General features: G+C 38.1%; 1 protein-coding gene across 3 annotated transcripts in view; it reads left to right on the top strand.

Moving 5' to 3' along the window:
* Positions 1–12,783, top strand: part of LOC103052968 (amine oxidase [flavin-containing] A-like) — a 47,379-nt gene that overhangs the window by 14,327 nt on the left and 20,269 nt on the right. For 2 of the 3 annotated variants that reach the window (XM_088144742.1, XM_088144743.1), the window contains 4 exons: positions 3,439–3,533; positions 8,020–8,157; positions 11,044–11,148; positions 11,914–12,005. In XM_088144742.1, coding sequence (XP_088000868.1) covers positions 3,439–3,533; positions 8,020–8,157; positions 11,044–11,148; positions 11,914–12,005 — 430 coding nt within the window. The remainder of the gene's footprint in view (positions 1–3,438; positions 3,534–8,019; positions 8,158–11,043; positions 11,149–11,913; positions 12,006–12,783) is intronic. The other variant, XM_088144744.1, reaches the window with a different exon arrangement.

Genomic DNA, 12,783 nt, shown 5'->3' with positions numbered 1-12,783 from the left:
TGAAGGAGTATCAGCAAAAAAAAAAAAAAGGCAAAGCCTCTTTTTGTGATGCAGTGGTTAAGGTGTTAAGCTAGGATCTGGGAGATTCAGCCTTTGATACTTGCTTAGTGTCATGGCTGGCAAGGCAGGAACCAAAAGTCCCCAGGCTAGAAAGAACTGTTAGATAAATATATCACCACTGCCTCCCAAGGCTATCAAAAGACCAACCAAGTATCCATGAATTTGGAAGGGTACTATGAAAAAGAGTACTAGAGTTTGAATTCAGGAGCATAGATATATATATTAAAGCTCTAATTTTCTTTGCTCTGCAGTGGGCAATCAACTACTGTGTTAAGACTTCATTCCTACCTTCAATAAAACTATTCCAACTCAGTCATGTCTGTAAGTCCTCTGCCAAGTCAAGTGCTGAACAACAGCTAAGGTCTAGACAGCTGTGATTTAATGCCAAAGTCTGGCATGAAGCCTGACATTAGGTGAATTTTGGCCAGTCACTATATCTTAGTCCAGTCCACCCCACAGGAGTGTGAGCTCCTGGAGGAAAGGCACAATATATAGATGTAACAAATAAATTTATCTACCCAAAGTATAGAATGTGAAATAACCTTAAGTTATAGGAAAGAAGGCTTCTGCTGACTGTAGGAAAACCATCCAAGTTGTAAGAAAGTTCAACAGTGTAGACTTTAGCAATTAGTGAGGGAAGTGATGAGATCCCTGTTGCTGGAGATTTTGAAGCAGAGACCAGATACCTATTTGCTAATGATGCTTTAATTAGAAGTCACGAATAGTGAATTGAGCTTTACTGGCTTAACCGGTCTCTTTCCACCCTCTGATTTTAATAGTATGGTAAAATTAATTTAGGGCACAGTTTTGTTTTGCCTCAGCTCCTGAGGAGACTGTTAAAGGGGCTTTGTCTTATTTAGGCTGAACAAATAATAAAGCTACAATATGTTAAGAGCTTGAAAATTAGTGAAGTTTGTAGTAGGAATGACTCACTGACATAATGGAAAAAGGGTCCTAATTTCTTCTGGAGGCATTGAAGTGTCAAATAAATTATAAATGCATAAAGACTCTTGAAAATTTGAGTTACATTGGAAAGAACAAAGGAATATAGCTGAATTCCACACAACAGTGCTGACAATCTGAATATGTCACTGCTGAGAGTCACGTTTCTGTGAGATGGGTGGCACATAAATATAATCAATCAATCAATCAATCAATCAATCAATCAATCAATAAACGTATGCATGTACGTATGTATGTATGTATGTAGTGGCACAGTTCAGCCCTGGGATAAAAGGTTGAAGCTCTCTCACCTCTTCTCCCAGACCCTAACTCCACCTCCTGGAGTTACCAAGTCCTAATGAGAGCGTGGAATAGAGGGAAATAGGTGATGGGTGAAAATACAGATATTTTCCTCCATGCTGTTGTTGTATGCTGTGTTGTATAGGATGATTCTGAGATCTTCTCCAGGGTTTTAAATCTAGGCCAGACACACAGCTCCAAAGACTTTTTTCCATCCTTCCTCAGTGCTAGTAGCTAGCAAAAAGAGCCAAGGGCTGGATCATGTTTCCATTGCTGTAAAGAAGGTTGAAAATAACCCTGCTTCCTTCCTCTAATTGTTAGGAGTTTGGATATATTTTTAATTGCTAAGAAATTCTCCTAAAGTACATGATATCTTCTATTTTACCAGCAGATATGTTGATAGCCAAAACCTTATTTTTCCTATCATTGTTTTCAGCACTGTTTTCAGTTACTCCCAAAGAATTTGAACCAGTTTTCCTGTCTTTGTTGAACATGCTCTAAACCTATTATAAAATATAACTTTTTGTAATTTATTTCTCATTTAATTATTCTGTTGATATTGTATTCCACAAATCTCTATAACTGTCTCATTCTCAAGTGAGGACAGATATTAACTGTATCAATTCTTCATAGGACATATATCCACCCAGATACGTATGTATGTATGTATGTATGTATGTATGTATGGGGTATATGTGGAAATGCTTTGTATGTTAGTTCCTCATTGCAAAACTAGTATGTTTGGATAGGTAATTTGATGTCTGATGGATTAAAATATGAGCACAAAATAATTTGAATGCCATGTTCTTATATAATATGGATTTTAGAGATTTTCCCCACCCCCATGATCTCTAGAGTTGTACACCCTCTCCTTGTTAGCAACTGCAATTCATTCCCTAATTCGGAAGTGAAATCGCTAAGCGAACTATGTGACTGAGATTGAGAGAGACTGCAAAAATCGCTGGTTGATCACCTCATTTAGATAAAGTTCTCTTATGCAGCAACGCCAGTGCTATTCTCACTCTGGTGTGTATTGCTGTCAGGCACAAAAATTTGGTTGTAAGTGTGCGCGTTGATCGGAAAATGATTTTTTGGGGGTTAGGTTTATTATTACCATATTTGAGAATGGTCACTAAAGAAGGAGTGGCTGTATAAAACAACAGTATGGTGGAGAGAGCTGATGCAGGGAGAAGTTGGTCTCTGAATGGGGCGATAAGTCATTTAAAATGTTGACTTTGCTGAGGTTGGGACCCTAATTTAGTTCCATTTTAAAAGCAAGATGTTTGAGACTTCTGTTGATTGTTCTTGTTAAACCATACTTTCTTGAAGCATAGATTTTATAACTTTCATGTGTACACATATAACCATCACATGATACCTTTTCGAGTAAGCAACATTGTGCAAAGTGAAGAAAGAGAGTATGCCCACGAAATTAAAGCCGTGAGAAAAATAAAAGGAAATGTATATACATACATACATACATACATACATACATATAATATATATATATTATTTATGTATATTCTGGGTGTATATATAATTCTGTATATATAAATAATTTGACTGCTTATAATTTTGTTATTGAAATTTTAAAATGTAATTATTGCTATTTTAATATATGAAACCTGCCTATGAGTAGATAAATTGGTTAAATAAATAAATACATTAATAAAATGTTCATATGTATTCAGGCTTTAATATGCTGTACAGGTAGTCCTCATTTAGTGACTGACTCATTTAGTGACCATTCAGTTACGACAGTGATGAAAAAGTAACTTTGCAACCAGCCCTTGGATTTATGACCTTCACAGGTCTGTAAAGCAAAGGAAAGGTGAAGTAAAATCATAAAATCATGATGTTTCACTTAGCAACCACTTTGCTTAACTACTGCCTTGCTGGTCCCAATTGTGGTTGCTAAACAAGGACTACCTGTATTTAAAAACAGTAGAAATCTTTAAGTTGAAAAGATTAAAAAAATTGAAATGTATAAGCAAAACATTGTCTTATATCAGTGTACCACAGATTGGATATTAGTGGTATATTGAATTTGAAAGTTCTGCTTATCTGTTAATAAATGTTTAAGGTGATATTCTTGACAATAAAACAAATGACAAAATTATTTTATTTTTGTTTTAGGCATGTCAGCAGCTAAATTGTTGTTTGAATCTGGACTTAGTGTAGTGGTTTTAGAAGCTCGTGACAGAGTTGGGGGACGGACTTTCACCGTTAGGGTAAGTAACTTTTTTAAACAAATGTACAAACACTAATCGCTACGTTTTTTGGAAGGAGATGCTAATTCCTGGGAAAGTTCTATTTAACTATATGATTTATGATTATGTGCCATCAAATAATTGTCAACTCTTAGAGACCACATAGATAGATTTTCTCTGTGATGACCTGTCCCTAACCTGGTCCTTCAGCATTTCTATTGGTGCACTCATCAGTACCGTAACTTCATCTGTTCACCTGGCTGCTGGTTGTCCTCTTCTTATCTTTCCTTCCACCTTTCCCAGCATTAGAGCCTTCTCCAAAGGTCTATGTCTTTGCATAATGTGTCCAAAGTAGGATATTTGAGTTTGATCATTTGTGCCTTGAGTGAGAACTTTGGGTTGATTTGTTCGATGATCCATTGCTTTGTTTTCTTGGCTGTCTACAGTATTCTCAAGAGTCTTCTCCAACCCTAAGTTCAAAACCATCACTACACCTCCTATCTTGCTTCTTCTAAGTCCAGCTTTTGCTTCCATAGAGTGTCACAGGGAATACCATGGCTTGCACTATTCTGTTCTTTGTAGGTATAGACGCATCATAGCATTTGAATACCTTTTCCAAAGCCTTCATGTTTGCTTTGCCAAGTGCTAATCTGCGGCATATTTCTTGACCACTGGTTCTTTTACTATTGATGTTTGAGCCTACAAGGCAGAAGCTATCCACCACTTTGATATTTTCATTGCCAATTCTAAGGCTTGTTGTTTTACCTGCTGTCATTAGTTTGGTCTTCTTTATATTTAATTTTAGTCCCATTTTTTCAGTTTGCTCCTTAAGTTTTATTACTAGAGCTTGCACATCCTTTGGATTTTTGGCTGTCAGGGTATTGTCATCAATATGGCACAGGTTATTGATGTTTCTTCCTAAAACCATGCTCATCATCTTCAAATCCTGCTTCCCTTAATATATATTCAGAATCAGAATTCAGTGTAAGTTTCTTATGAGGACAATAAGATGTTCTAGGATTCCCATTTTTCTGAGCACTTTCCACAGCTTGATGTGATCAGCACAATCAAAGGCCTTTCGATAATCAATGAAGTACATCATGACTTCTTTTTGATATTCTTTGGTGTTCTTAATTAACTAGTGTGCATCAGCAATAACATTTCATGTTCCTTGGCCTTTTCTGAAGCTTGCTTGAACATATGGCATCTCTTTTTCCATGTAGGCTCTAACCTGCATTGGATGATCTTAAGCATTATTTTTCTAGCATGTGAAAATAAGAATATTGTGCAATAGTTTGCACACTCCGTTAAGTCTGCTCTTTTAGTTATTGGAATGTAGATTGACCTCTTCCAATCTGTTGCATGCTATGTCATTTTCCAGATTTTCTGGCATAGCTTAGTTAGAACCTTGACTGATTCTTCTTCTGTTGCTTGCCATATTTCAGTGGATATTTGGTCAGTTCCTGTAGCCTTCCGACTTGGTAATGACCAGAGTTCTGATCTAACTTCATCTTCTAGTTCTAAAAGTTCTTGTAAGTAAGGAATATCTGCTAAGGTATCTTGGATGTTGACTTCTCTACTGCACAGTATTTCTGTATATTCCTTCCTTTTTTGTTTGATCTCCTTTGAATTGGGTACTATCTGTCCATTGGAGTCCTTCAGCATACCAATTTGAGGTTCTGAGTTCAGAGATCTTTTGAACGACTTTCCTTGTTTTTCCATGTCAGTTTCCATCCTACAGATGTTGTAATACTGCTTCTTGTCTCTTCTAACAGCTCTTGGAAACTCTTTGTTAAGTCCCTTCCTGAGATTTTTGTCTGGCTTGGCTCTGGCCTTCTCTTCTCTTCTAGGCAATTTCCATAGTTTGTTCTTTTATCCAGTTTGCTTTCTTCTCTTGCTTAATTTTTGGCAGTCTCTTTTCACATACATCCTTAATAACTTCTTTAAGTTTATTCCGTAATTCCTCAGGTTCTCTGTCAATGGAGTTCAGCACTTCAAAGTGATTCTTGATGATTCAGATTCCTCTTGAAAATGGTGGGTATGTATTCAAGATCATATTGTGGAAACTGACTGGCTTTCTTATTCTTCTTGGAGCTTACACATGAGTAGTTTGTGATTTGTTCCACAGTCAGTACCTGGCCGTGTCTTTGATGCTATAATTGAGCTCCTCCACCTCATTTTAGCAATAATATAGTCAATCTGATTTCTATATATTCCATCTCGTGATATCCAATTATACAGGCATCATTTTGTTTGAAGACAGTACAGTGGTACCTCTACTTACGAACTTAATCTGTTCCGTGACTCTGATCGCAAGTCGAGTTGGTCGCAAGTCGAAGTAAATTTTCCCATAAGGTCCAATGTAATTACTGTTAATCCATTCCGGCGTCCGTGGACCATGCGTCAGGGGCAGAAAAACGGCCACTGACCACACGGCAGGGCGGAAAAATGGCCGTGGACCATGTGTCAGGGGCAGGTAAATGGCCGTGGACCATGTGGAACGGGCGGAAAAATGGCCGTGGACCACGTGGAACGGGCAGAAAAATGGCCACGGACCACGTGGAACGGGCAGAAAAATGGCCACGGACCACGTGGAATGGGCGTAGAAATGGCCGCGGACCACGTGGGATGGGCGGAAAATAGCCACGGACCACGTGGGATGGGCGGAAAAATGGCCGCGGACAACGTGGTACGGGCGGAAAAATGGCCGCAGACCACGTGGAATGGGCGGGAAAATGGCCGCGGACCACGTGGAACGGGTGGAAAATGGCCGCGGATCCGGTTCGTAAGTCGAGGCGAGTTCGTAAGTAGAGGTAAATTTTTGGGGCCGGAGCTGATCGTATCTCGAAAAATTCGTAAGTAGGGGCGTTCGTAAGTAGAGGTACCACTGTATTAGTTATGAAGAAATTATTGGAGTAGCAGAAATCTGTAAGTTGGTCTCCTGCTTCATTTCAGTTTCCTAAGCCATTCAATCCACCTACATTTCCCTCTTTAATGTTTCGAACTTTGGCATTCTAGTCTCCAATCACAAGCAGCACATCTTGCTTGATCTTCTGTCGATTTCAAATTGATCATAAAACTTGTAAACCTCATCTTCTTCTGCATTAGTTGTTGAAGCATAAACTTGAATGATTGTCATATTAAAGGGTTGTCTACAAAGTCTAATCAATATTATTTGGTCATTGAGTTCATTGTAGCCAAGTACTATTCTTGCTATACTCTTCCTTACTATAACAGCAATGCTGCTGCTCCTTTGTTTTTCATGTGAACAGTGTGATCTGAAAGTGTCCAGTTCCGGTCCATCTCAATTCATTGATGCCTAAGATGTCAATTTGTAGTTGCTTCAGTCATCTTTTACTATGCTGAGCTCTCCTGTGTTCATGCTTCTTATATTCCATGTTCCTACAAGTAGTCCTTATTTAACATCCACTCGTTCAGTGACCATTCAAAATTACTTACATCTGGTCCTTGTAGTTGCAGCTGTTGCAGCATCCCCATGGTCATGTGATCCCTACTCGGGCATTTGGAAACCAGCTTGTAATTATGATGTTGCAAGATCCCACGGTCACGTGATTGCCATTTGTGACCTTCATTGTCGGCTTTTGACAAATGGTGTTGGAATGGGGAAGCCAGCAAGAAGTTGCAAATGGTGATCACATGACTGCGGGACTCTGCGCATGCAGGATTCACCTCACAACAGCAACTGGGACTACCAGAACTGTGGTTGTAAGTTGGCATAATCACTACTTAGCGACTTAGTGACAGAATTCCCAGTCACAATTACTGTTGGTAAGTGAGGACTACCTGTACTGTAATTCTATCTTTGCAGGTTCAGATTTTCTTTTCCTATATGGCAACCTCAGCAACTAGATGTCCCAAAGGCTTTATCTAGCCATGTCATAAACACCATTAGTACTCCGAAAGATCCTTAGCTCTTCCTCGGGTAGTATGTTGAATGCCATCTGATCTGAGGGTCCAGTCATCTGGCACTATATCATCAACCATTTTATATTTTTTATGTATGTGGTTTCCTTGGGAAAAAGACAGGAGTACCATTACCATTGCCTTCTCCCACACAGTATGAATTGATGCCTTTACCGTGGTCAGTAAAGTGATTGTCTGCCTCCAGCATCTTCCTATATTCGCTGCTGCCCAATATAGTGCCTACCTGCTTTACCTGGCCAGCTGGGGTGACCTTCACTCCTTGGGTGACCCTGCTGGAAACATATACTCTTGGTATACACTCCCAACGTTCTTCGCTCATCTCTCCCAGGAACACCCCTTCCATAATGAGGCAGCAAAGCAGGACCTGGGGGCATTTAACCATATGGTTAAGTTAATTTAATAATATGGAACACAGGTCATGCTTTGAAGACTGTCCAGTGTGAATTAGATGTAACTTTCAGCTATTTTTTAAACTAATAAACTTAAGCATTTTTGTTCTTTTTCTGCTGTTGGAACATCACTTATATATTATTATTTCTTCTGATGTTTCTTGTTTTGACAGAACCACCAAGTGAAGTATGTAGATGTTGGTGGAGCCTATGTGGGACCTACACAGAATCGGATCCTGCGACTGGCTAAAGAACTTGGCATAGAAACTTACAAAGTGAATGTACGTGAGGCTACCCTCCTATATACAAAGGTAAGAATTTTATTTGCTCTGATTACTTCTGGAAACATTATACATAAATGAATGGATTATGTTGTAGGGGATCTAGGTCCTAGGCAGGACTTCATTTATTCTGATTGTATGTTGTATTTAGCTTCCTGTGATACGGAATGATAATAAACAGTGTGGAAGGGATGCACTGGTGTTTTAACAAAAGAAACTATGTTGAAATAGGCCATTTCTGATAAAATATTATATTTTGATAGTCGCTGATCTGGATTTCTGTTGTGTGATTAGTGTCCCTCACGAGCAACCATAGTCAAAGTTAAGACTCATCCTGTATACATGATCCCATTATGAATTGGGGCTCATAGACTTATTTGTGAGGAGAAAAAGGCAGAGGGGTTAAATTAGGGCTCTTGTATCTGGGCTGTAAAAATCCAGAAGACCACTTGACGGCATTGAAAAGATACAGAAAATTCTTCCAGATTTTTGCAGGCCAGATACAGTAATTCTACTTAACTGCAACATGATAGATACCACCATTGGTTAAACTCATTATGGGCTAAAATATAATCAGGAGACTTGTTTGTATTAATAGTATTAGTTGTTGCTTATTCCAGCTGGATGAATATCTAAAAGTGACCGAACTACTTTGAATAAAAGCCTATATGAAGGTTCTACCAATAATCTTTATCTCCTTAGAATAAGTGGATCCTTATTTATTTTGCTAATACATTTATGCAGCTATGACAGATCTGTTGGATTATAATTTTCACTATGATGGGAATTATACTCCAACATTTCTGGAAAGCACTGGTTTGGGAAAGGCTAAGCTAGATTGATGTTACGAGTGAAGGCAGAGTTTTGATGGATTTCTAGTCCCTGCGTGCAGCTGAACTTGTCTCAGGAGAAAAGTGTTCACATTTGAACAAAATGAATTATATGAGCATCTATAAAAATCTTATAGCTGTTAGACATTCACCTAATAAAAAAAGATAGACATAGAGTAAAGAGAAAATGGACTTTTGGCATAGTTTATGCAATATTTGTCAGCTTCCCTAGTTAGAATACCCTTCTGCTCTGCTGGGTGAACTTTTATGTCATAAGGATGTTGGAATGGCTCTTATATTATCTTCCAGTGTGGTGATGACCACTCTTTAAAGGATTCTGACCACATGAGAGAAGCAGCCTCCAGCACAGCCTTTGTTTCAAAGGAACATCATTTGAGTATCTCTTTATCTGAAAGGAAGACAGCCACACATTTAATTCAATTCCTTCAGCAAAGAAAGAAGCTAGAAGAAAATTATAAACAAAAATCCTGTGCTGTGCAACTTTGTATCAGGTCAACATAGGGTTGCCAATAGGTATTTACATAACTCATCCGTTCTGGGCATACATGACTATTTCGGGGCTAGAGAATCCCTGGAACATCAGGAACTACTTCCAGTTTAGAGGATTAACTTTTGGAAGTCATCAAACTACACTCCAAATGTCATGATTTAGAGGAGGCCTGGCATAATCCAGAAGGGGACAGAATGCTCCAGTTCTGAATTGCTGAGTTCTGTATATAATTAGTTGCCAACTCGAGATAGAGCCAGTTGTGGAGAACCATCTTCCCCCCAACAAATGTGGTCATGTGTCATATATGTGTATGGATGTATATCTGTCTGAGTGTGTCACATTCCCAAATATGGCAGAGTAAGCTCCCTGAAATTAGTATTATTAAATTCAATTGCCTATAAAATAAAATCAGTTGATGTACCATTTTCATGTAACAAATATTCTCTGTCATATTTATGGACATATTGCTCACACGCAGCCAAGTACACATGGTCACTTTTGCCTTGCATCTTCCAGCAGAAACAGCAAAGCAAAAGGAGAAGGGAGAAGAAAAGACAGAAAGAGAGAGGAAGGAAGGAAGGAAGGAAGGAAGGAAGGAAGGAAGGAAGGAAGGAAGGAAGGAAGGAAGGAAGGAAGGAAGGAAGGAAGGAAGGAAGGAAGGAAAAAAGTAAAAGGGAGTTGCCCTGAAAAAGGAAGAGAAAAGAAGAGGAAAGGAGAAAAAAAATGGATGAAGAAAGTAAACTGGAAAGTACAGAGAGAAGAAAAGAAAGACAGAAATTCTGCTTAGATTTTACAAAAAGATTTAAATTCATCAGGAAAGTAACTTCTCTTATGCAACTGGCTAATCTTCAGAGACAACTCTGCTTTGCTTTTCAGCAGTTCTGTCTCAAGCCATTTGTATTTCTGACCATTCCTTTGCTCCTTTCTACTCAACAGCAAATGTAGGATGATCTTCCCCCTCCAATTCCCTAGTAATTGTTGGGTGGGGATGGCAAAGTCTACTTTCTATAATGTACATATATGTGTGATCACAAAGGAAAACATCATGATTATATGATTCATGTTTCAACTAAAATAGTTTGATAGCTATTTATTTGTTTCCAGCTAAAGTAATGCACTGATTTTCTCTAAAGCTCAAGGTAACATTCAAAGGGCCACTCTTATTTTAATTCCTATAACAACAATGTGAAGTTAGATGCTTTTTTCCCAATTTATGTCCCTCCCTCCAAGACCAATACATAAGCAAACTGATAAACTGAAAGTAATTAAAAAGACACCAGTAAAAAGAAGAATCTGATGTTGAAGGGTTTTTTTGTGCTTTAGCTTAAATTTGTATTTCTCAATATGGAAAAGAAAGATAATGAAGAAGCCAAGATTTGCATTTCATCTTTTTTAGTATGCAAGTGTTATTCAGTTCTAGATTTGCATATTCAATGCTACCGAATATATTTCTAATAGACATTTGACTGCAATTACTATAATTACACAGTAATTATTACATATGGAGACTTAAGACTAATATCAGAGGAAAACATTGACTATTCTTTTACATCTTGTTAATTTCTTCTTTTTTAGGGAAAACCCCATATAATGCATGATATCTTTCCTTCCTCGTGGAACCCTTTCATATATCTGGATTACAACAATTTCTGGAGAACAGTAGATAAACTGGGAAAAGAGGTATATTGGGAATAATGAACATATATGCAACTGACTGGGGCAATAAATAAAAATTTGCAATGTTTCATCAAAGCTTACATGGAAAATTATTAAATCGCAGTATAATGACAAAAAGTATTCAAGAAGCAGAAATACTTTTACCAAACTATAATGTAAATATTGAAATCTCTGATTGTAAAGTGAAAGGGGCTTGTTTAACAGGCATATTACAGTGTGCCATACAAATTTCTGGAAAAAAAAAATGTCAGAGACATACATCAGTCTTTCCTTCCCTGCAGGATATAGCACTTTCATTCTTTTACTTTTTAAATAGGAAGCTTGTTAGATGATTAAATAGGTAGTCCTCATTAGTGACCACAATTGGGACCAGCAACTCCATCGCTAAGCAAAGCAGTCGCACTCATGAACAAGCTGCTTACAAGTGTGGATTACACTTGAAATATATATATATAAGGAAGGAAGGAAGGAAGGAAGGAAGGAAGGAAGGAAGGAAGGAAGGAAGGAAGGAAGGAAGGAAGGAAGGAAGGAAGGAAGGAATTAATTCTCTCTCTCTCTTTCTCTCTCTCTTTCTCTCTCTCATGTCCATTTTAAAAAAAAAACAAGGCCAATTTAATTTTGCAACATGATTGTGCTTGTTTTATTTTCATGACCATATTGCAAGGACAATGGGTTAAGGCTATTAATACATGAAAATAAAATCAGTTCTGATCCCAATGAGCAAATAAACAAACTATGTTATATTTGCAACACTTTGTTTATTTTTAGATTCCTGCTGAAGCACCATGGGATGCACCACATGCCAAAGAGTGGGACAAAATTACTATGAAACAGTTCATTGACAGACATTGCTGGACAAAGTAAGCGATCCAACTTTGGTTGAAATATTATTACTATATGCCTGTACTGTACTGTACTGTACTGTACTGTACTGTACTGTACTACATGCTTCATTGGATTATCCATGTTCTCTTTTTTCTCAAGTGGGAGATAACCAATTGTATAAGAACCTTATCTCCAATCGTATGTTAGAACGAACATATATAGATTTAAATGGAGGTTGGGGAAAATCAGACGAGCTTAGCATTCCCACACTTGTCAGCTCTACTTCCAGATTGTTTATGAAGATTCTCAGTCATCCAGGTGGAATTGTCTGGAGGTTGAGTCATGGCAACTGGACTTCTTTTCTTTTTGGTTAGAGACGTTTCGCTACTTGTCCAAGCAGCTTCTTCAGTTTAAAAACGTTGGTTAGGGGGACCCCATAAAAGTCTTCCAGGGTGGCTGTGTTTCTTACTAGCATGATAGGCTCGTTGAACACCAAAACATAAGAAGAGCAATGTAGTATATGCAATCCAGTGCAGTGAGGAATGCTCACAGCTCTACACTGGGGAAACCAAACAGCCTTTACACAAGAGGATGGCCCAGCACAGGAAGAGCAACAACAAAGGCCAGAATCAGCAGTTTACCTTCATCTAAAAGAAAAAGGACAGTCATCTGAGAACAATAATGTTCACATTTTGGACAGAGAAGATAGGTGGTTTGAGAGAGGAGTGAAGGAATCCATTTATGCCAAAGTGGAAAATTCTTCCCTCAATAGAGGTGGAGGCCTCAGACACAACTTGTCTCCCATTTTCCAGG

This window comes from Python bivittatus, unplaced genomic scaffold (assembly GCF_059951505.1).
Source record: "Python bivittatus isolate LINGU-HERP-01145 unplaced genomic scaffold, Pbiv_v1 ctg000350_np1212, whole genome shotgun sequence".
In the NCBI taxonomy this organism is placed as follows: Eukaryota; Metazoa; Chordata; class Lepidosauria; order Squamata; family Pythonidae; genus Python; species Python bivittatus.
The sequence above is the reverse complement of the archived record's forward strand: the minus strand, read 5'-3'. Positions and strand labels throughout refer to the sequence as shown.